Source organism: Sitophilus oryzae, unplaced genomic scaffold (assembly GCF_002938485.1).
Source record: "Sitophilus oryzae breed Bouriz unplaced genomic scaffold, Soryzae_2.0 scaffold_771_pilon_pilon, whole genome shotgun sequence".
Lineage (NCBI taxonomy): Eukaryota > Metazoa > Arthropoda > Insecta > Coleoptera > Curculionidae > Sitophilus > Sitophilus oryzae.
Genome location: NW_022147386.1, coordinates 157,665 through 184,369, shown reverse-complemented (window position 1 = coordinate 184,369; position 26,705 = coordinate 157,665). Strand labels below are relative to the sequence as shown.

The 26,705-nt window shown below is 30.8% G+C and overlaps 1 protein-coding gene across 1 annotated transcript in view; it reads left to right on the top strand.

Moving 5' to 3' along the window:
- Window positions 1–26,705, top strand: part of LOC115888504 (thrombospondin type-1 domain-containing protein 4-like) — a 194,842-nt gene that overhangs the window by 52,055 nt on the left and 116,082 nt on the right. Inside the window, exon 4 of the mRNA XM_030908253.1 lies at window positions 11,582–11,675. Coding sequence (XP_030764113.1) covers window positions 11,582–11,675 — 94 coding nt within the window. The remainder of the gene's footprint in view (window positions 1–11,581; window positions 11,676–26,705) is intronic.

Below are 26,705 nucleotides of genomic sequence, written 5' to 3'. Positions count from 1 at the left end.
TGATAGTGAATAAGCTCTGCTACAAAGTTAGTAGATTGTTTAAATGGCTATATAACTTCATAATAAACAGAAATATATTTCTCTTAAAACTTGTGTCCTTAATTCGCTTACGTAATTATTATTGGCACCAAAAAATGAATGTTAAAAAAATCTATAAATATTATTCGTGGCTTGATTCATTTTTAGCCAAGAGAAATGTCTGAACCATATGTTCTCTGCAGTTTTCCAACAAATCACTTCGTTTATTGTTACAAAAACTGAAAATCTCTTTGATATCTGCGCGAAGCGGTTAATTACTATTTACGTCTGCAAATTTCGATAACTAGGAACATATGTTGGTTAGTTATATGTTGAAATTAATATGAATGTTGATGAGGTGGTACTAATCCACACTTGCAGGAAAAATACTTATTCCAGAAATGGTACAAAAAATTAAACTTTAAATTTTGAAAAAAAAGTTTAATTCGCAAATAATTATTATTTATTATTATGAAAAATATATATCTTTTCAAAGAAAATAAACCTGTAATGATATAAACTAAATTTTCTTCGAATTTAGTTTATATCATTACGGTTAGGATCCCATAGGCATGTACTGGGTGTCCCATTTTCATGTGTTTTATGGAGTTTCTCGTTTATGAGTAGAGATATTTTTGACGCACTGGTGCATTAATTCTACTCGCAAAAACTAGTGGATATATCTATATAATTTATTACAAACAAATAAAGAAAATCCATGAATATCTAAAAAACAAATATAAATTAGTAAAAACCAACTAACCAATGAATTAACATCCTCCAAATATCCACGCTAACCAAAGCTTAATAGTTGCCTTGCTGGGGCTAGACACAAGTATTGAAACATTCTACGGAAATCAGTTTTCAGCTTTCCGTTAAGTTAGGTGAGGTTAGGTTGATAATTGATATACCAGGGGAGTCGAAAAATGCAAAATTATCAAATACGCCCTGTATTTCATGAACGAAGTTAGTTAGGACAAATATTTATACAGGTTGGTCCGAACTGTATTCCGGAAAATATAGAATAGAATAATATTCCTGGGAAATGTATATTTTTTACTCAGTAGTTTTTATACAGGTACGAACGAAAAGTTATTACTCTTCAAAACAGTTGCAACACATGTAGGTAGCTCCCCCTACAAAGAGTCATATTGATGTTACGGTTAAAGTCCGATGTCGGGTTAATGTCGACATTAACAGGGTTAATGTTTGGGTTTGGTTATGTTTTTGGTTGTCCTGTTGTGTGTTATTCTCGAGATTAACCGGGCAATGTCGACATTAACCGGACATCAGACCTTAACCGTAACATTGACATCAAAATCAAATTTATCATGTCAAAAAACTCCCTAACACCAATTTTCATCCAAATATTCGCGTTACTTCATAAATTATTTGGAAAAAAAATCGAAATAAAAATTAAACTTCTACACCCTGTACAGGGTGGCTCGAATTCGACGCTCATCATTGGGATTTTGGAAACCGTAAGAGATACAGGATCGGTTAAATGGAAGCAAAGTTGCGCAATTTGATGCTCAATAAAATGCCGTATTGCATTTTGAAAAATTCCGAATACTTCCGAATATATTCGAAAAAAAACGGAATTTTCAATTTAGTTTTCTATTGTTTCCTGGCTTTATTTGTTAAGATAACTTAAAGTGAAAAACACATTTTCATGGCCACTTTTCTGCTCTATAACTCTGTGTGATTAAATATTGACTCTCACGTTTCGGCTTCTGGCGACCATCATCAACTTAATTTTTTAAATACGGACCTGATTTTTTTTCAATTTAATTAAATCCTTTCATCACTCTTAAAACACTATATATAGTCACTTTGATATTTGCCGACGTTTCGTACAGAAAACTCCATCACCAGAATATTTTATGCACAAAAAATGCAATACGGCATTTTATTGAGCATCAAATTGCGCAACTTTGCCTCCATTTAACCGATCCTGTATCTTTTACGGTTTCCGAAATCCCAATGATGAGCGTCGAATTCGAGCCACCCTGCACTACTAAGAACACCCACCGAAACTAAGCATTTTAGGACATACATTTATAAAAAAAATACTTATTTTTATCTGCAGAATATGCTGCCAAAATTTCCGGAATACAGTTTGCACCACCCTGTATAGCATCTTAAGTTTCATCAAAAAGTAGCATATTCAATGGAAAACCGCATCTTTGTATCTTTACTCATAAACGAGAAACCCCATAAACCACACGAAAATGGGACACCCTGTACAGTAAGATTTGTATATTTATATAACTTTCCTGAGATTCTAAAAGTGGATAGGGAAATGTTCGTCCAAATTTTAACTAAATATTTTGATGTATTTTTGTACCTTCTAATGAAGAAAAAGACGCATGGTCTTTCCAAGAATTGACAAACTTAAATAAAATCGGGCATATAATGCTATTACATTAAAATACGACCATACGTAGGTGTGAAAGATTATATATCGGCGGAATAAATCTTCCCATTTTTAAGAGCGATCCTTCCCGAAATCTAAAACACACCGATCCAATCCAATCGCTTTTTGTGATCGGATTTTATTGGCTCGTTAAAACACACCACAAGATTAATGTAAAACGATTAATTTTCAAAAGAACAATATACAGCCTCACACAAACCATGGCGATATGGCAACTCCTGTGTCGATCGTATAATAAATTCCTGGTAATTCGAGTAATTTTGTTTCGATTTATTTTTTAATATAACGACTGTAACGAGAGAGAAACTCAACCGAAATTGGTCACACGCTGTGAGTACATCGATTTTTCGTGTCCAAGAAACCGATCTCGAAGATATTTCTTTTTTTTTCTGATTTTCGACGTACAAGGGGGTCCAAATTTGACACTTTTAGTGAGAATAATATCTAGAAGTTACTTATAAAGCTAAACTTTACCAAAATTTACGACAGACCTGATAAGCAAAGACGGGAAAACTGTGCCTAGTAACATGGAATTGCGAATTCCATAGACATTTAATGCTGATGGGATTGACAGGCAGATTTTGTTAATGTGAAGAAGGAAACGGCAAAACACATTTTATATCAGGCAAATGTGCGGTTCTTTGAATTCTTCAACGATAAGCCATTGATAAAGAACTCTATGAGGAGTCTCTCCAGGTTGTTATTGGAAATTTTGAAAAGAATACGACTTTAAATATAACCTAAAGATTAGAAGAGGACCGCAGTAGATCTGTAAAGATCACAGTAGAACAACCATCATTATAGTCTTTATACTCCAGTGATTTCTCTTTGATTTGGTTTGGTTTGAGCATATTTTACTTCATACACCTCTGTTTAAAACAATTATCTGACGTTCTGTGACACAAATTATATAAAAATATTAAAAAACGTTTACCAGTGAACCAACCAGTGTTATCAAGACCAATCAGTGTTCGCATCTTGGGTTATTTCCGGTTGTCTTGACCTACTTTTATTTCTTAAAAACGCCTTGAAACTACTGGTGAAATTGCGGAAAATTGAGGAGGGCGTGGGGTAATTTTTATTGACGTCTTTCGGTAGTTTCCTGTTGTCTCGTTCAATTTTGTTTTGTCTCGAGCAACTTCCACGACGTGTTGGTATCTATACCCGAGACAAAGAACTTTTTTCATAAATATCAATGAAATGAGTAAAAGTAGACGTTTCTAAAACATCTGTTATGATGATATTTTCGTTAATTACATGTCTTTTTATGTTGACATACAAGGTTTTCCGGACTGTATTTCGGAAACTTCGGCAGCATATTCTGCAGATAAAAATAAGTAAAAAAGTTCGTATAAATGTATATCTTAAAATGCTTAGATTCGGAGAATTCGTTCGAATTGTATTCGAGAAACATCGTCAGCATATTTTGCAGATAAAAATAAGTAAAAAAGTTCTTATAAATGTATGTCCTACATTCCTTAGTTTCGCACTCTCGGAGATACAGGGTGTAGCAGTTTCATTTTTATTTCGATTTTTTCCAAATAATTTCTGAAGTAACATCAATATTTAGATGAAAATTGGTGTCTCGGAGTTTTTTGACATGAGAAATTTGATTTAGATGGCAATATGACTCCTATTTGTAGGGGGCGCCACCTACATGTGTTTCGACTGTTTTGAAGAGTAATAACTTTTTGTCCGTATCTTATGAAACTACTGGAAACTACTAAAAAAATACACATTTTCGTGATTTTTTAAGTAAAAAATGTCTTTTGGCAAAAATCCGAAGGCTCTCTCTTATTGCAATAGTACGAAGTATTTTTAAGCTAAGTGTTTTAAAACAAGACATTGAATAAGCTCAGAGGAAGCCGAGTTCGTAGATTTTCAAAATGTATTACTTTTTTAATTTTCAAAGTTAGAAAATATGATTATTTTGCTCTGACCTACCACCCCATAAAACATTTGCATTTTTAAAATATTACCTTGTGTAAACAAATAATTTATAAAGCAATTAAAAGTATTCATACTGTATTTTCCTGTTTATTTCTTTTTTTACGATTTTTTTATAATATTTTTGAAATACGTAAGTATGGAGACAAAAATTAAAAAAAAAATCCCTATTTATATTAGTTTCATCTTCTTGATTTGAGAATCCTAACAGCGCTTTCAGATGGAGCGGAGCTCTTCGAGCAAGAATCATGAGTTTATATGAACAATTTCACATGGGTCGCATATGCTCCGTCCGGATGAGCTATCTTGAATTAACGAAAATATCATCATAAATATCTGTAACAGCGCTTTCAGATGGAGCGGACCGTCCGCGACGGAGCGTCCGCGACTTCGAGCAAGTACCATGAGTTTATATGAACAATTTCACATAGGCGCGTATGCTCCGTCCGACGGAGTTCGTCCGACGGCTATCTTGAAAAAACTCCACGGACGGTGCTCCATCTGAAAGCGCTGTAAAATTATAAGAGATCCGCATAAAAAAGTATATAAATATGCCTTAAAACTACGCATTATCTCCACAGACAATATATTTGATTGATTTATCATATTATATCCTATAATATCGATAGATAACCACAATTTTAAAACTTTGGCAAATCAAATATCGACCTACATTTTTTCCTTAAACCACAACTAATCCTGTGAAAAATAGCCGAAAATTTTCTGTGATAAGGTAATTCTGTTTGAATCAGAAAATCTGGGTATTACATTATCTGACCCAGTAACTCTGGCTGCCGAAGTAAGGTGTATCTTTTTGTTTTTTCCGTAAACAAGTAGAAGATAAGATTTTCGTAACGTGTTTTCTGTAACAGAATTTAGTAAACATGACTTTGAAGAAATTCGGCGCCTCCATAATAAGTAGATCAAAAATTTAGTAGCTTTACTTCTTAGACTAATAAATTATTAAAAATAAAACATTACAGCACATTGACTCTTTTCAATTAAACTTGTTTCTATTACAGCATAGCATAGCTTGAACGTAGTGAGGCCAACTTTTTTCAAAGGAATTATATTCAAAGAATGAATATACCATACGTTCATAAAAAAACAAAAAACGGTGTCAGAGTTGGCTTAGAAATGATTATCGCTATCATTTTATATGTAAATATACACACTGTTCGGTTTTTATATGATTCAAAATAAAAAATATATAAATTGTAAAATTAGTAATTTTTTAATGGCCATAATGCGTTCTTTCAAAATCATCGAACAACTAAATAATTTCCATAGATCCAGTGACGTACCGTGACTTTGAATTTTGAGACCATAAACTGACAAATAATTTGTCGAAAAAATCATATTACAGCTATATGTTTTATTTTGCATAAAAATGTTAACTAATAAGTTAGAATAATTATATTTCTTCCCTAACTAAGTGGTTTAATCGCTAAATTTAACTAAAGCTAAGTACAACAAAAATCTTAAATGCGTGGACTTTTATAACAACAACTACATCGTAAAATACTATTTTGGTAGCATTCTGAACAAGGATTCAAGTTAAACTTTTTAGAAAATAATTTAAAGGAAAAATGAACCTGCTTGCAGGTGCTTGTTCCGAGTAAAATCCTAGAGCTCTATGATTTGCTTTTATAAACTCTGGCACATGATGCAGAATTGCATGAATCTTTGGAGTTACCTTAATACCTAAGTTGAGTATTTCCAATCTAAATTGTTCGATGTCATGTTCAAAATGTTTGTTTAGTGCTTGACCAAAACAACTCGAAACTACTTGATTGAATGCAGAAAACACTGCAATATATTTTATTCCTAAAAAAATATGTTTAGGTTTTTGCTTCTAAAAACTTTGAATAGGATTCTTTACCGGGCGATATCGTCTTCAAAATATCCACTTTCTTTAAAAGTTGTCTGGCGTTATTTCCGTTACATTTTCCATAATGATCTAGTTTCAATCCCGCTTTTTTTTATCCATTCTGTTCCAATATTGGTATTCTCCAATTCAAGACAATCAAATAGTTTTTGAACCACACCTAACAAAAGGTGAAGCTCAGGAGAGGGAATATACTTTAAGACAGGTGTTTCTTCGTCGCCAATGATTAAAGGTATGTTTCTACAGTTTTCTAAAAAATAATTGCCCTTTTTTATATAGTTCATTGAACAACACTTTAAAAAATACAAAAAAAATATTTCAAACAAAAACGCTTACTAAAATCTTTGGTTTTTGTTATATTTCCTCCAGATTGTTGCCATAAATTTGTATTTTCTGTAATACTTTTTATAGTTCTGAATGATCCTTTAATTTTCATTTCCTTTACATTTACATCATACCATGGGCAAGTGTGAGTGGATGAATTTGACTGAAGACCAAGGAGAATCATAAGCTTAAAGTCAGCGGCAAAAGTATAGGAACAAATTCCACATATGGACTGCAGATCTAACGTCTCAAAGAGGCTTTTAATGTTAGCATAAGATTCAGACAACTTCGGTCCTAAGCCAATTATGAATAGTTTATTAATTCCAACACTTTTATATTTCTTGAAATATTCGGGATCATTTTCAGGGAGCACATTCAGACAAACTTTAAGTGATCCACCACCACTATCAATGCCAATTTTTAGAAGAAAATCTTCAGATAATTCTCTTATTTCCAAAATATATGATAGAAGACCAGATAGATCTGAGCAGTATACAAAAATTAATATTAACTGAATTAATATTTTTCCTTTAAATTATATTCTAAAATGTTTAACTTGAATTCTAGTTCAGAATGCTACCAAAATAATCTTTTACGATGTATTTGTTGTTATAATAGTCCACGTATTTAAGATTTGTGTTGTATTTAGTTTTAGTTAAATTTAGCGATAAAACCACTTAGTTAGGAAAGAATTATAATTATTCTAACTTATTAGTTAACATTTTTATGCAAAATAAAACATATAGTTGTAATATGATTTTTTTGACAAATTATTGTTTCAGTTTTTGGTCTCAAAACAAAAAAAAAGTCACGGTACGTCACTGGATCTATGGATGTGATTTAGTTGTTCCATGATTTTGAAAGAACGCATTATGGTCATTAAAAAATTACTAATTTTAGAATTTATATATTTTTTATTTTGAATCATATAAAAACCGAACAGTGTACAGGGTTGTTCACCACATACGACACGGAGTATTGTAGCTAAACGATTAGATTTTTACAAACTGTAAGTTTTGGGTTCGTTGAAGGACTATTAGAGCTACAATTTAAAAATATTTTTACAAGATACAGAGTGTCCCAAATAAATAAAAAATATCAAAATTGTATTTTTTTAAATGGAACACCCTGTATATTATTACATTTTTAGTTTCGAATAAAATAAAGGTAAATTTGATTAAGGTTTATCACCCTTAAACCTTACAGTTTTTGAAATATTTTCAATTTTGTGAAATTGCAGTAACAATTTTAAGGTTTCATTTCTCCAAGGGTATCAAAGTTTTTAATACTAAATAGTTACTGAAGTTTAATTGTTGATCAGTTATAGAGTTGCAATAATAAAAATAATACTACTTCATACAGAGTGTCTAAAAATTTATTTTAAATAATTCCTAGCTTTAAACGGCAATAAATCGTTTAATTTAACTGGAACACACGATATATTTTACGAGAATCAGGTGCACAATTTAATTGTCCATCAAATTGTATTAAACCATTTTTTACCTATCCTTTCAAGTTTTCGTAGAAAATTCATTTTCTTATAAATTAGACCTCATTTATCAATATACCTATGAAATATTGACATTTTAGATTGTTTTTAAAGAAACAAATGTATAAAATGTACAAGTACTAAAAACGATAATATTACTAGCCTATTTGTATACAAAAATAAAATTATTTAAATCTTTATAAAAGAGTTAATTAAATATACCACCATTATTTCCGCACAAATATTAATCAATAACATATTTAATTTTGTTAGTTAATAAATTATTCTAAACAATTGTGGATTTGGAATCAGAAATTAATATAATAATAAGTTATGAAAATGAACGTCTCTGTTGTTATAAATAAGCATTCGTCAAAAAATGAAGTAAAATGTTTAAGGTGTTACTTTTTACCACACTGTCTAATACACATACACAATTGAGTTTTTTAGTATTTGGAGCAATTATTAATTAACGCAAACTAACCAAACCAAACAGTCAATTAATGTAGCTTGAATACTGGAATCATATTAATTGGTCCTCTTTTACAAATATTTAAATATTTTTTTATTTTTTAATGACATAACGAACTATATCGACAATATTAGTATCTGTACCCTTTAAAAATTTGTTACATCTTTAAAAATAATCTAAAACGTCTATATTCCATTGGTATATTGATAATTGAGGTCTAAATTATAAGAAAATGCATTTTCTACGAAAACTTGAAGACATGATAAAAAATGATATGATACAATTTGATAGACAATTAAATTATGCATCTGTTTCTCATAAAATATACAGGATGTTCCATTTAAATTAAAAAAGTTATTGCCGTTTAAAGATAGTTATTATTTAAAATAAATTTTTAGACACTCTGTATAAGGTAGTATAATTGTTATTATTGCAACACAAAATTTAGCAAATAGAAATACTTCAGTACAATATTTGGTTTTAAAAACTTAAATACGCCTAGAGAAATAAAGCATTAAAATTTAAAATTATTACTATATTTTGACAAAAACCTAAATATTTCAAAAACGGTATGATTAAAATGCGGGAAACCTTAATCAAATTTACCTTTATTTTAATCGTAGAAACTAAAAATGTAATAATATACAGGGTGCTCCATTTAAAAAAATACAACATTGATATTTTTTATTTATTTGGGACATTCTGTATCTTGTAAAAATATTTTTAAATTGTAGCTCTAATAGTCCTTCAACGAACCCAAAACTTACAATTTGCAAAAGTCTAATAGTTTAGCAACAATACTCCGCGTCGTATGTGGTGAACAACCCTGTATATGGGGAATGTTATCGATTTATCATTTTCATGTCGTCTTGACGGTTTTCTTCGATCATGTAATATATCTATCTAGAAAAAATGTTTAAATTGTTCCCAAATTAGATCTCAGAGTGCCAAGGTGTGAAAGATCACCATGTTAATTTTACAATGAGTTATATATAATTCTTAAAGTGTGACTTACAGGATGTCCTCGGACATCTAAATTCTGGAAACTCAAATTACCTACCACTTAATCCGTTAAGTTTGACATGAGATGGTATTTGCTTTTCTTGTCTTCAGATAGGAGTAATAACGAAACATATGGTAACAGTTCTTTAATTTATTATTAGAAGCAAAATAGTAGCTACTTTTTTGCTTCTAACAATAATAATATCATGCCATAGAAAAAACGCGTCAAAGACAACTGGGGAATTACAATCGATGATAATTTTGGTGAGATCAAGCCCTAGACGTCGTCTATTGGTCCGTACTCTTCTTTATTTTTTAATGGTATTTACAGCCTTTTTTCGCCTTAATATGGTTGTAACTTATTTTTATACGGAGTAAAATTGATTTTTAAATGGTGTTTGGTTTGGTGTTGGTTGTAAAATTCGAAAAAAAATCGAAACGTTCTATCCCTTTTTTCTTTCTATAATTAGTGTTAATTTGAAGTTTTATGCCAATTTTTAGTAATAACACCTAAATTGTATTCTGAAGATAAAAATGTAAGAGAAATTCTGGGAAATATAATTTGAATAATCTATTGGTGTAGAAAGCAGTTTATAAAAAGGTCTTATAGTCCTTAATACCTATGTTATGTCTTAACACTACACAATCAAAAATAATAATTGTAAATAAACAGGCCATGAAGTTACATTTCTCTTGTACCATTGTTTTAATTTTATAGTTGTTCCCTTCGAGCTAAGGTTGTTCCCAATCTTTACATGGTGTTAGAGTCATTTTCCAAAAATTTTACTGTTGCACAAGAACAAATAAATAAATAAAGCAACAAGAAAGGTTCTCGTGAACATGCTTGATAATATTTATGTATGATTAGCATGTACTCCGACTATTAACACTAACTAAATGAATCTAATTATATAGTCAGTAAAGAATGTATAAAAAAAGACTAGATTATTCTTTGAAAATATCTTGCCTAAAGGATTTACTAAATTATATCAGACCAAACGAAAATTTCCCGACCGCGATGGAATTAGAGATTGCATTACTGGTTTATCAATTTACTTATGTATCGGTTAAATATACCAAAAACGCGGTAAAATATTGGCGGTAAATCGTCTTCAAAGACCGGTAATTTCGGTAATCATTAAAAAAATACATACACACTAGTTTAGGAATCAGAAGCCAAATTTACCAAAAATATTAGAGGGCGAAGCCTTTATTTCAAATTTATATTACTATTGCAATAGATTTATTGCAATATTTATTCTATAAAGCTATTAAAATATTCATAATTTTTATTACTGTTTTGAAGAAATCCTTTAAAATATATTATTTATAGTTAAATTACGCCAAAAAATATGGTATAATCACAGGCATAATTTTTAATCGTAGTATTGGCAACCAGTTATAACAGAGATAAGAATCAGATAATGTTAGAACCATAAGTTAGAACAGTTCATAAAAAAATTGCTTTAAAATGTAGGATTGCTGACATCTGAGGTAACAAATCAGAGCACAACTTTTCAGTATGTATAAAAATCAATGTAAGAATAAAAGAATGTTTTCAAACGAAATAGGGACACTTCAATAAGTATATGTAAACTACAATTCTTATATACGTATGTACTTAAACAGAAAACTTTATGACTAATGGTAATATACTTAACAATTTATTAAAATTACAATATCTTCTAAGATTCTAATGCCTTGTGTTCTTTTGAATAAAATATAACAAATAAAAACGGCATTTCTGGGATCAAACTAAAGGACGGATTGAAAATGTAACCCTTATATTTGAAAAAAAAAACACTTCTTTTATGTGACTATTCGTGCTAAAAGTAAGCCACCCCTTCCTACAGGCCTGATTTAGTCCCCATACACTCACTCTTCCGGCTTTATTGGTTATTACAATACGGGAACTTCTGTAATTATCCACCAGGTTTGGGGCTTACAGCTGCCGTGGTTTCTATTGTTATTTTAATCTAATGGTGTTTTCTGTTGTTGTTCCAGATTCGTTAAGAAGCAGAGACGCAGAAGGCAGAATTGGAAATCCACTAATGGATGCGTTGGCTTGTACAAGAGGATACATCTGTGTAACGCGCAGGTATACTGACATGTTGGAAGGTTGTCATTATTCATTTTTCGAATATTGGGTTGACACACTGAAATTATTATTAGACAGGGTGTTAAAAATGGTGTTTCAAACTTCAGTGGGTAGATTTACAGAAAAAATAACAAAAAGAGTTTCTGTGAACATATGTCCCGCGGAAGTTACAGTCATCGAAAGGGTACATATACGAAAAATAATAATTGTAATATACCACATTCTATTTCGTATATACCTATATACGAAACTATTCTATACCACTGCCTATTTCGTCTAAAATGGTACTCTGGGTAGCTTTTATTTCTATTAATTTGTATATATCCAAAATAGTTAAATATGTTTGATGTTTGATTTCATACAAAAATAGCGAAGTATGCGGTGGTAATTTTCACAATTTGTGTTTATTTCCATGTTTAAAATAGTTATTCTCTTTTATACTTTTATAAGTTTTTATACCGTTATAGGGAAAATAAGAATTACGAAATAACGGTCGAATATTTTCCTAAAGAAGTCGACCGTAATTTCATTTTTTTCCCGAAAGTCCTAAAAATCAAATCGCCTTTCTATGGTAATGTAATGTTGTTTTCATTCTTTGATAGATGGTTATTATTATTTGTCATTTATATGAAAGTGTTAAAAAGGTACAATAGTATATTGTTTTATTGACAGTAAAAATGATACTTTTGTGGCAAGGCTGTATGTTTGACTTTACAGGCGAGGCACAAAAATTTATTTTTACTCTCGACACTTCATTCCTACTTTTATTTAAACGTTACAAATAAATTTTTAAACAATTTCAGCCTATCTGTCTGTTCCTCTGTCCTTTTGTCCTTCTGTCCGTCTGTCCTTCTGTTTTTCTCTCCGTCTGTATTGTTAGTAATTATTACAGTTAGTTAACAAGTACAGTCTATAATATCCAATTAATAAATAATTTGAAGCACTTTCACAAATTTTGTATTAAAATATTAATATATTTGATAAATACGTGGACTGCTCACAAATACACGTCGCATCACTACGTATTTCTAAGCCGTAACTGTCCTTACTACTTTTCGTCTCGCGCTTGTGTGTCACGGCCTAAAATTTTTACTCCCAGTGCGCGTAAAGAAGTTTCACTTCAAAAGTGATTTGTTTCAGTATTACGGAAAGTTTGATACTTTAACCCTTTATAGGGCAGTACTAATTATATTCTCGTTTGATCAAATTGAATTCAAAAATATTCATATAAACTAGCACAAAGGGTGCATATCTTCTTAATAACAATTTTCAAAAATTTAATAAATAAGAGAGTGAGGGGGGGTGGTGGTCGATTTTTCAACCAGAGACTGTTAAAGAAAATTCATCACAGAACTTCAATACGCTGATGACTGCGCTCTAGTTGCAAAAACTGTACAGCAATTACAAGAAATGTTGGAACATATACCTGGGCATACGAGGCTTTGGGCCTTAAGCTAAACATCGACAAAACTGAAATCATGTGCACTCCCCCGGAAGATCACAACAATGCTATAAAAATCGGAGAAGAACTACTGGAATGTGTAGCGGAATTCAATTATCTCGGCAGTTTGATTTCGGAAAAGGCCAATATCGACTCTGAAAGCACGAGGATTAGCAGCGCCTGATTAAGCCCCTTAGCACGAGGATTAAAAGGCCAATACCGACTCTGAAAGCAAGAGCATTCTGGATTTGGAAATGTAAAAACGGGATTAACCATTTTAGAACAAGCAAACTTTTTATAAAGAAAGCATTTTTCTAAAATGTTAATAACAAAAAAAATTTTTCCTCTTCTAAAGACGATATAGGGGCAGGATTGGAAAAAATCATAATTTTGTTTAAAAAAATTAAAAAAAATCAGATTTTTTTTATTTAAATCGGATTTTTTTTATTTAAATCAGATTTTTTTGATTTTAATTCAAAAAAATATTTAAATCGGATTTCCAAATGACTAGGATTTATTTCCAATTAAAGTCCTATCCTAAATGGCTAAATCTATAGTTCTATACCCCGATACCGACAACATTAACAAATCTACGGGGCGTGAGATTTTTCCACATCGGTAACCAATATATTCCGCAAAAAAGTCGTTCTCTGCAGATCAAAAGCATTTTTTTTTCAAAACATCTATAAAGTATTAATTTTGTCATTTTAACGGCTAGGCATAAAAGTAAATCACTGTTACGCCTAAGCATAAAAGTACAAAAATATATTATTAAACTGATATTAAGTGTCAAATTCAACGAGTGTACAAATTGTTTCTCGATTACTGTTTGTATTATTTGCATTGTTTGAAATTGATTAAAAAATTATTTGTAATGTTTTAAAAAAATAGTGTTTTATTCGGAGTAAAAATGTACTTTTTGTGCCTCCTTGTAACGTCGGAATAGCTTTACGATGGTCCTTCAAATGTACAGCATCGTCAAAAAAAGTATGATTTCTACTCTTTATAAAACAGTACAATATTGTTCGGAAAATGTCAAAGTGTAAAGTACTTACTGCAAATCAAAATGTCGGTAAGAATTTGGAAACATACAAACGTTTCAGAAAAAATATAAAGCAACATATTTTTTGACAACGATTATAGATTTTCGGGAATGTAGTTTTAATAACCCTGGATATAGTCTCTATATCAGACGAACCTAGTTCTGCACTAGTCTGCGAATGATATGTATTCGAACAGCGAATTTTTGTCACTTAGGGTACGTTTATGTTGGAGCTGCGATAAACGATAAAAGCAGTGAATTAGCGCTACTCTTATCGTTGCTCAACTGCCAACCGTGTCTCGACGCGTTGCTCCAATATAAACACCTAGATATAAATTAATATAATAATATTCTTTGCTTCGCTACTATCGCTGCTCTTATCGTTTATCGCCGCTCCGACATAAACGCACCCTTATACATAAATTTTAAAATAAAAAATCCCTGCGTTTAGCGATCTTATGGATTCACACGAAATTACTTCAAAAATTGGTTCAACATTTAAATTGATAAATAGATATTTTTATATGTCGATTTATTATCCGTTATAGAAATATTTTTTATAGTTTTCCAGGACAGATTTTTATAACTTTTACAGTTATTTTTTGATTTATTATAAAGTTTCAATAAAATTATTTTTTTGATTTAAATCATGCCAACCCTGTATAGGGGACATATTGTATATATAGATTGTCAAAAAAATGGCCAATTTTGACTATTTCGTTTGGCTTAGTAAATGTTATTATAACGTTTTTAGAAAATATTATGTAGTTTTGGAGTATCTAGAAATTTAACAACTTAAATGCTCTGGCGAGGGGTGTCTCACTTGGGTAAAAAATGTACATGTACTGCCAAAATATAATCTTTCTACCAAACGACTGCCAATCACAGCCAAGAAGACTGCCTATGACTGCCATGTAATTAGACAGTTAAAGCACGGCTATGGAGTGTAGAGGTAAGGAGAAACAACTCTTACGGGGCTTTTATCGAAAAAGTGGTCACAAAATGGGAAGAATAAAGGTTCACCAAATGACCACAGTGGCGCTAAAAACGCACAATTCTAAAAAATGAAAAGTAACCATAGATAAGAGAATAAAAATAACATAACCAAACATTAGAAGAAAAGTTCATGTTTTGGTTTTGTACTTGATACGCAAAAAGCTTTTTTTTCTTTTTCGAATACAAAAAAATTATATTTTAGGCATATTTTATTTTTTATTCATTATTAACAATGGGAAAAGTGTGTGTAGTGGATAGTTGTTTGAACAGATGGAAAAAAAGAGCAAATAAAACGACACAGGATATCTTCTTTCCAACCTAAGGTATGTAAAATACAGATAATTCAGTATTATATGTAAAATTTAGAATGAATCAAAAGTGTAGTAAAGGTTTTTCGTAAGATTATTGATATACGTATACAAAATTAATCTTTACAGCCAAATAAAATGTATTTTTAATGATTTTAAAGTTTGACAGACATTCAACAAATTGTTGGTTTTTTAAACAAGTAGGAAATACATTAAAATTGTACTTTCAAGAAATATATTTAACTAGAAAAATATTTAACTAAGTGCTTCATTCTTTTAATAATTTATCATTTTAATCAAAATCATCAGGATAATATTAAGTATTGATTTTCAGACAGCAATTAGATTACAGCAATGGTCTAAAGCATTAGGCATTGCTTTGAAACCTACCGATAAGGTGTGCCAAGAAGAGAATGTTAAAATTTATGAAAAAATTGTCATCGGAAATATTGTCCACTTAGAGTATTTAGATAGGAAAATATTGAAGGACAAAGCCCTACCTACAAGAGAATATCAGTTTAATTTAAATTCTGATGTGCAACAACAGGAACAATTAAATGAATATACACGTAAGTATTGTTATACACATAAAAGACTAATATTATACATATAAAGATCAACATTTTGTAGAGCAACAACAGAATAAAAGACCCAAATATGAATATCATCAACCAAAATGGGAACCGTTAAATGAATATTTTACACGTAAATATTATACATGTAAAGAATAATATTATACACATAAAGATCAACATTTTGTAGAGCAACAACAAAATAAAATGCCAAAATTTGAACATTACCAATCAAAACGGGAACCATTAAATGCATATTAAACACGTAAATATTATTATACACATAAAGATCAATATTTTAAAAAATTACAATACGTGGGATGTAAGCTATATTGCAAAGAATTTACAAAAATAATTATTAAAAGTAGTTAATGTTACGATAGTTAACCATCCAACTACCAAACATATTCTGAATGCATGGAAACTACCAACTTGAGAGGAAGCTGAGAGAACGACTCTATTGGGTGAACTACAAAAGGAAGACATGAGGATCTGGAAGGACCATAAAATTATATTATTTCACGTTCCAAGCTATGTTGGAATAGCTGGGAGTAAAAAAGCTGATAATATTGCACATGATTCTTGTCTAGAACTAGTTGATGTTATGGTAGTTAAGCCATCGGACTATCAAACATTAAAAATCCACTACTCTGAATGAATGGCAACTGCGATGGCAAAACGTAAATAAATACTTTTTTGTCATACGCTCCCAAAAACAGCTATTTTACGGACTCATTTCAGTCCGTAAAATGTTTCTTTTTCGGCCTAGGCCGTAAAGGTCGTCATGGCAACCTTTATGGACTAAAATGTCTAAATTGTTGATGAATTTGTGTGATTTTGTGACAAATTTCGAATGACATGTCAAAATGCGATGAAATAAACAAACTCGTTACTAAGATATGAATTTATAAGCCAACTTTTTCAAACATTATAATTTCAAATATGGAAAATTTGCAAATATGCGTTCTAAAAACTGTAAAAAGGTATGACAAAAAATAGTGTATGTAACACGTACCTAAATTATGTTTTTTAGGACTCATCTACTATTTCGGACTCGGCTAACGCCTCGTCCGCAAACAGTAATGATTCGTCCTAAAAAACATCATTTTAGGTACTAGTTACATAAATAGCTATTACAGTATAAAATTACATTATATTGGCTTAATTTTTATACTAAATAAAATATATTACGTTATTTTCGACCTGCATTATATTTATTTAAATCCTATATCATCAATTAATTACTAAATAAAGTTTTCCTATTTATAATTAACATTAATTTTAAGCTAAAGTTTTTTCATCTTGAATGAGATTTACGAAAAGTTAACAATAAAAAAAGATGCCCAGTCTATTGCTTCTGAATAATCCATAATAAAATCACATATTAACTTTTATACAAAATAAATGTATGGAGTTATTTTAAAGCTGCACTATATTTATTTAAAACCCATCACCAATTATTATTACTTTAAAGTTTTCTTAATTATCACAGATAACATAATCTTATGTTATCTGTGTTAATTATAATTAACATTAATTTTAAACTAAAACGATCACAATATTTTTTCGACGTCTTGAATGATATTTGCGAAATAACTTCTGAGAAACAATAAAAAAGGGCCTAGTCTATTGCTGCTGAATAAAAATCTGTAATTTATTTCATGCAACATGAAAATAAAATTGTATTTTTTTGAAACCCGCGGCTTCGCGTTTGCTTCACGTCAAATATTTATGTCTTGAATCATCTGTTCTAAAATGTTCGGCACATGTCTTAAATTTTAGGATCTTGCTACAGCAGCGCCATCCTAATTCTTCCCTTTTTTTGACCATTTTTTAATGCACGGAGTTATTTCTCCTTACCTCTACATTCCATAAGCACGGCCAAAGACGTAGACGTAAACGTATCGTTTGGCATGTACGCTTGCGCAGTGTGAAATTCACTTGCGTTTACGGATACGTGATACGTATCTTTACGTACCTTTTCATACGTACAAAACGCAAACGTATCGAGCCGAAGGAGTTTCGATTTTCACCCGAATGGTGCCGAACGTACAAATTCACAAACAACTCGTTTCCACAAATGGCTAGTAATTAAGTTATTTCATAAGTTTTGAGACCATTGTCACAGAACTGGGCCTATTTTATTACAATAAATTAGTATGAAAATATTAAGCATCATAATAGACTCATTTTGGAATCGATTTAATTAAATGCTAGTTCTTATAGGCAAAACCATAATGTGAGGATTCTAAAAGATGGAATCTAATAAATAATCATAAAGCTGTGTCTGTTTTCCAATTTTTTTTATTACGAAGAGCATTTTAAGTTGTAAGGACTACTTTCTGTAATAAAATAATTTCCTTTTATAATTTTCTTCAGTTTTCGATATTACTTTTATAAATTTAATGTGGAATCACTGGAATAATAGATATCCATTTTCAATTTTAAAATTAAATAAATTGTTTCACAAAATAATTTAGAATTACAAATGTACCACTTGCGTTACGTACGTCAAAATGCTTGCTTTAACTCTTGTTTACACGACAAGGCAACGGCAGACGTAACGAAAGTTTCTGCGTTACGTGTCGAGAGATACGTATACGTATTGTGCCTTGCTTTAACTGTCTATTATTATAGCTGACTGCCGTAAGACTGCCAATGACTGCCAGCGACTGCCAAGAAAATGTACATGTAATTCCAGTAGTCAGACACCCCTCGTGCTCTGGTCTTATATTGATTACTCGAGCTCTTGTTTTTAAACGATTTTTATGATAGATAAATCTTTGCCTCCATTTAACTCCTTAACTCAAAAGACTATATTATATTATCATCAATTTATGTCTCTTGGTTAGTAAATAACAGTAGTTTTACCAAAATCGGTAAGTTGGCCAAAATCTCCATTTTCCATATATCATATAAGTGTGAAAATGGTGTATAATCTTCATTATTTAATAACAATCTTTTAAATAATAAATAAGAAGAAAACAATACTTACCTTATCTTCCTACAAAACTACTTCGCTTTCAAACCACAAGATCATAAAGATGTAGCGTATGTGCTCGGAACAAACAAATGAAAATAAAAGAACAATTACTCAAGAAATCTTTTTACAAAAGCTCATAAATAAGGCGAGTCCCACACTAGTGGCGGCTTATCTGACAGTCGCGTGTACAGACAAACGAAATATGGCTAATTGCACCTTTAAATGGAGACCATTTCGTTGTTTCCCTACTTGGTTGTCATGCAAATTGCTTCTAATCGTTTTAGTTTTAAAGAAGAGAGTCGTAAAACTTGGACGAACTAACTTTTTTGGAAGTTTGTGTCGAAATTTAATTTTACTACTTGAAATGATCATAAAGAATCGAGATTTCAGTAGAAAAGTCTATTTTAGGGTAAATATACCCGGTTAGAGTAGTTTTTGAAAGAAATGAATATTATTTCAACGAAATAACAATGCAGAAATAGTATGATCATGAATAACTAATAATAGTATATTGTTTTATTAGGAGTAAAAATGATACTTTTTTAAGTCTGTACGTTTGACGTTCCGACATTATACAGGCGAGGCACAAAAAGTAATTTTTACTCCGAATAGAATATACTATTTTTTTCAAACGTTCACAAATGATAATTTAACTTTCATAGTATAAACAATTTTAAACGTTCCAAATAATATAAAAATATTTAAAAGTAATATCTTGTAGCCTACAAGTTGTAGGTAATGTAGCGTATGTATACATCGACAAACTATGGTTACACACTTGTGTCTAGCCCTAGCAGGCAATTATTAAGCCCGACCAATCACGTTAGAGTTTTTGACAAACACAAATGAATTAACACCCTTCAAATAACCACGCTAACCAACCTGATTGGTCAAGCTTAAAAGTTGACTGTTAGGGCTAGACACTTCTTGGTTACACTCGTCGAATTTGACACTTTATGTGACTTAAATAATATATTTTCGTACTTTTGTGCTTAGGCGTAAATGTGTTTACTTTTATGCCTAGGCGTTAAAATGACATTTTTGTATTGTCAATCACGTTACAAAAACTAATACTTTTGTGAAGTTTATAAAAAAAAGGTTATTTTAATATACCTTTTTCATAGACATAAAAAATCATCATAGTAGCCTTTCAAATGACAATTTTTTTACTAGGACCATCTCGACCGAAGCAACGAGGCTCCATATAAAACTGTCAATAATAGTCAAAAATTAATATTTTAAATAGAACTGTCAAAGTCAAAGCTGTTTTGGTACAACTTTTTTATCTTACAGTGTTTGTTACAAAAATTATGAATTCTCTATATTGTATTGTTCTTACCAAAAAAAAGTTCTTCATTATACAGGGGGTCTCAATATTCCGTAGACATAAAACTACTACGCATTTTTGGAATCAAAATAAGTTATTTGGACACCATTTACCTCCATCACAAAATGCTTCGTTTGTCCGTTAGAGGACTGATTTTTAATGATTTTTAATGATTACCGAAATTACCGGTCTGTGAAGACGATTTACCAGCAATATTTTACCGCGTTTTAGTATATTTTAACCGAGGCACAGGTAAATTGATAAACCAGTAATGCAATCTCTAATTCCATCGCGGTCGGAAAATTTTCATTTGGTCTGCTATAATTTAGTAAATAATTTAGATAAGGCTTCTTCAAAGAATAATCTAGTCTTCTATTATTCATGGTTTACTGACTATCTATACATAAATATTATCAAGCATGTCCACGAGAGTTGCCTTTCTTGTTGCTTTATTATTTGTTCTTGTACAACAGTAAAATTTTTGGAAAATGATTCTAACACCATGTAAATATTGGGAACAGCATTTTGGACACAATTTACCTCCATCACAAAATGCTTCGTTTGTCCGTTAGAGGACAAACGAAGCATTTTACACAAACTTTAAAAAAAATTACATCACACTTTAAAAAAGTAAACGCATTTTTTGGCAACGGCCTAGCTACGTCGAAACACCGGTTTCCATTAGAACACCGAAGTTACGCGACGTAAGGCGATACTAGTGGATGGACCGGTGACCGGTTCGAAACTCTGTATCGTGCTGTTGTCCAAAAAATGGCAAAAGTGTAAAATCTATTGACACACACTGCTCATTCACGCCGGTTCGAGGCCGGATGAGACCGGATATCTCGTGAGAGTCGATTTAGACACTTGCCAAGTCGGTAGGCGATTGACCATGATATGGCCGAGGACCGCGGTTCGGATTCCGCGTAAACAAAGTAGGCTCCGGCCAGATTAGCCCTGGCAGCAAAAAGGAGACGTTAACTGAAATCTTTTTTTTTAAACGCATTTTTTATAAGTCATTTAAAAAAAACGCCACCTCGCATAATTTTTGGGGATAAAAAATATTTCCTTCCAAAAAATGGTTCTTATCACATCAAGCCTTAGACAAGGAAAGAGAGGGGACAGCTGAAAGTGAGGCCACTTGTCACCACTCGAAATTCTCCAATGGCGTAGCATCAGAAATTATCTTGTACCTAGATAATACAAAATATTTATTAAAACGTAAACTAATATATCGTTCATTTTTGAGTAATGCATATACAATTTTGTATTTTATAGTCTCACTAGAGAATATCTAAGTCGATAATGCAAAATTTATTTAACAGTCACAGTGGACAGATTATCAAGACAATTATTTATTTATTAACGTATGTATAATGCATAATTAAATAATAAAAATAATGTAAATATATATGTTTTAAATGTGTATATACATATTACCATATGATCGAAAAAAAAGGCGTCTTGTTTGTTTGGAAATGACAATTTGACAAATTAATATTAAAAATTACATTATTCATTGAATCCGTAAGCAAGTGTGAAGGGGATTGGCTAGATTCATTATTATACCGTATGATCAAAAAAAAACGACGGCCAGTTGGCTTGTAAATTACGATCAATGACATTCCCCATATAATTCTACATATAAAATGACATAAAAACTATACAAAACGACATCGAAAAAAGACGGCGTCAGCGATGGCTATGAAATGAAGATCGCTGTCATTTTATATGTAAAATTATATGGGGAATGTCGTCGATCGTTATTTACAAGCCAACTGGACGTCGTTTTTTTTCGACCATACGGTATAATAATGAATCTAGCCATTCCCCTTCACACTTGCGTACGAATTCAATGAATAATTTAATTTTTAATATTTGTTACCTTCAATCATAAGAATATTCTAATTTTTCACAAAAAAAATAAGCAATTCTAGAAGCTTTGTGTTATTTTATTTATTTTTAAATTTTTATTAATTACTTACTGAAACTGTTATTATACACCTAAATTAGCAAATTTTTTGAAAGAATATTTAAAAAAATGTAGTAACAAGTAGCCCACCACAAGTTTGTCCACCCCCAGCAAATCTTGGCAAGTAAATTTAAGATTTATCCTTGGTTTTATATAACAACTATACATATAGATTTGTTATCACTAGAATGTTTCATTTTTTTTATAGTTTACAATTATTTTACTATTTGATACCAATACTTTATACATTTTTTTACATGTAAAATATGTAAAAAAATGTTTATTGCAGAAATTGTATTTCTCTAATTATAATTCCCTACGCCACTGGAAAAATCCATGCTTAGTAGCATTATTTATAGTTTCAAACATTAATTATAATACAGGATATTGAAATTACTACTTGGAATTATTAAAAATAGTTTTGTTAGGATGTTGTACAAGATATATTAAAAGCATTTTACATATTTTTACTGCTATAATGAAAAAAATGTACATTTTATGACCACATAACAAAAGTTGTGTGTCGATTTTTACCTGTGAAATGTAATTCCAGCCACTTTTTTCTCACCTCGACCTTTGCAGCCATACGCTGAACGTTTCACCATACTAAACAACACAGTTTATAAATTTAAAACAAAACAGTATTAACAAAAAGCATAAAATTTCGCTTGGTGTCACCTCGAAATCTTGTCACCAAAGTATGGCCGCCGATCAAATTTTGATCTCAAAAATTTTTCACTGAAGAATATGCGTGTTAGCTGTCCCCTCTCTTTCCTTGTCTCAGCATCAAGCTATGTAAGCCCATAAAGTCTATTATGCGTTAATAATCTAGTTGGCGAAAATATGGAATTTTATGTTACTATCACAAATAATATTTGACAATAAACTCCATTTTAAATTAATTAACGGGTTTATATTTGATTTGTCATCAAAAAAATATATCATGCCCTCTAACGGGCAAACGAAGCACTTTTGTATAGAAGGAAATTGAAGCCAACATTGAACATATTATTTTGATTCAAAAAATACGTACTTGTTCTATATCCACGGAATATTGGAGATCCCTGTATATTGTGTAGGTCTTGTCAAAAACTATGCGATGTTTTTGCCAAAAACTATGCGATGCGGCCTTTTTTTTACAAAAAAACAATAAATGTAGAAAATAGGAGGACTATTTTACGCAAAAAAAATCAGTCATCGCGTCAGTGGAGTTCAGAGGTGGATGGGCCATATGGGAAAACGGGAAAATTCCCGGTGGGCCGGTGGAAAGATGGGCCGGTGGGCCGGGCCGATCAAAGCTCAAAAAAAGATTGGAGAACATATTTATATCCACTGCCTAGGTATCGACTAGGTTTTTTTCATTTGAGTCATGGCGTTATCATACAAGATGCCAAATGTACAAAAGTATAGAGGAAAATTTTCGTGATAAGAACTATATAATAACCTAAAAAATGCTGCAGTTTTAATGGCGACCGCGGTTCATTCAGTTAAAAACACGTATACACGACGAGGCTGCTGCTGTACCAGGAAAGAGAGAATTTCTTTCTACAATGTGTAAGAAAGTATATACACGAAAAGCTAAAAGTAATGTATTTCACAGAGGATTGGGTCAGCTGAACTGAATGAATCAGGAAGTCTTAAAGTTTCTCAAAATCGTGACTCAAAATCGTAGCCTATTCAAGATCAAATTACCGTTATCGATAATGGAAATAAAGCAGTAGAAGCCTGTAAAACTGAACCATTTTGTAGTAAAAATTCAGATGTCCGACCCAATATTGATCTTTACGAAAATTTTGATCAAGACAATTTAATTTTTTTTTAAAACCGGAGGCAAAAGAGTTTTTTCGCACGAGCGAAAAACACCCTTACTTATATATTAATAAATAAAATATGTTTCTTCGTTATTTCTTTGGTAGAACTAAGGTAGCTCTTACCCTTCCCGTACTTCTTCTTAGGTTTCGAAAAATATTGGCACCCCAAATATCATCCAAATCGGAGTATCAATTCTTAAAATATCTTAAAAAGTGCGTTTATTTGTTTAAAGTTTGATGCCCTCTAACGGACAAACGAAGCACTTTTGAATAGAGGTAAATTGTATCAAATGAACTTATTTCGATTCCAAAAACACGAAGTAGTTCTATGTCTACGGAATATTGTGACACCCTGTATTTTATTGAAATCTCTATCAAATGTTCAAATACTTTCTAAAAAGTGTTTTCAATCATTTTATGTTCAAACATTTTATGTCGGTTGTTAAATACTATATCCTACCCTTTAACTGTCAATGGTCTTATTCTTGGGTCATTTCTAAGGCCATTTCAAGACAGTAAAAGTGCTTTTACTGGCCTTATCATTCGATGCTTTTTAATAGAGCTTTTTTGGGTTCACGATGTGTTTTAGTAGGTGGATACCTATAGGGAAAAGAATTTAATTAAAATCTAGTTCTATCATTAACTGGGATATAGAGTTTCTAATTTGAGCGTAAGATGGTAGAATTAGATTATTTTTTATTAGATTTAAAAAAAGTTTAATAAAAAATTTAACTGAGGAAGACTTAAATAGTAAGAAATAATATAAATTCTATGAAAGTTCTTATTTTCAATAATAAAATAATTGATAATTTAGATTTTTTTCAAACGTCACGAAATTACTTTTTTATATTGTCATGACAATATAAAAAATTAATTTTAACGCCTAGGCATAAAAGTAATAAAAGCACTTTTACGCCGAAACACAAAAATACGAAAATATATTGTTAAACTGACATAAAGTGTCAAATTCAACGAGCGTAACCATAGTTTCTGGATATATCTATACTAATATATAAAATCCTTAAGTGACTGACATACTGATTAATCATGATCCTGCTCAAACCACTCAACGTAAGAAGCTCAATTTTGGCATACCGGTTGATTCTAGGGTGTAGAGACTCGATAAGAAGGGATTTTTCGAAATTCCAGTTCCAAACCACCCCTCAAATATTACAATATTTTTTAATTAAAAAACGGTCAAGTTTCCGAAAAAAAATTTCCGTATATTTTATTTTGTTTTTTTACATATAATATAATGGTAATTTCTTAACCACGATTCTGCTTAAACTGCTTGACGTTATTTTTGGCAAACGGATTTTTGGAAAGTCAAATTCCAACGAGATGAAACTACCCCTCAAATATTATCAAGTTATATAATAATATCGCCATATTGTTTTTTCTCATTCTGACATAAATGTAAGAAAATTTTATCCAGTTTGTATGTTAATTCTTGCTTTGCTTTATCATCACCATTACAAATGATTAATTCGACGCGAACGAAGTCGCTGGTACACGCTAGTAATTACATAAAATATGACTTTTACATATTTTTATATTATTTGGAACAATTGAAATTTTTAAATAAAAAAATACTACATTATTTAAGATATTTTCAGAACCGTTATTCCGATTTGAATGAGATTTGGGGTGCCAATGTTTTGCTAAACGCTTAAACATTTGACTTCCACAAAAATTAATACGGTAACACCCTAATAATACCCTAATCAAATTTTAGTAGAAATATTTTCCAACTCCAACGACGATTTTTTTTTTCGTAAAATGATACTCCTAATATTTGCTACATTTTTGCTTCTTGTAAAAATAGCCACCGCCCATACTTTTTGGGAGAAAAAAAATCTAGGCGTATAAAATCTAGTATGCACTATAGTAATTTAGTTGGCGAAAATATGAAATGTTCTGTTAGTGACATAAATGATATTGGACAATAAGCTTCATAAATGTTAAATTAATTAACATTCAGGTTTATTTGTGATTGCTGTCCCCTAACGGACAAACGAAGCACTTTTGCATATATGCACAGAATACGCAAGTGAAGAATATAATGCGTAGCTATACAGGGTGCTACAAATGCGCGGTACGAGTGGAATCTCGGTAACCGTAATAGATACGAACATGGTTAAACTGGAGCAAAGTTGCGCCTTGGATGTTCACCAAGATACCATCAAAATAGTTTTAAAAATTTCGAGGAATGCTGGGTTATCTGGAAAAAAATGGATTTTTTTGAAAATCAATTTTATTTTTTTTTTGTGGTTACTTTTCAAAAAACTAATTGCACATTCTCATAGCCACTTTATCATGGCTATCTGACAGTTTTTTTTTTAGATTTTCATATAGCTGATAATTTGTGAGATACATCGGCCAATTTAATTTTTTTTAAATACGGACCTGCATTTTTTATTTTCGATTTTGAAAGAATTCGTTCTCCTTAGTACAATGATATGCCACACTTTTATTTTTTTTGTTTTTGACAAAAATAAATGTGTGCAATAGGGAGTGGTACCGTTTCGAATTAGAAACGTATTATTTGTAGAATTCGATTTATTTATAATAACTTCGA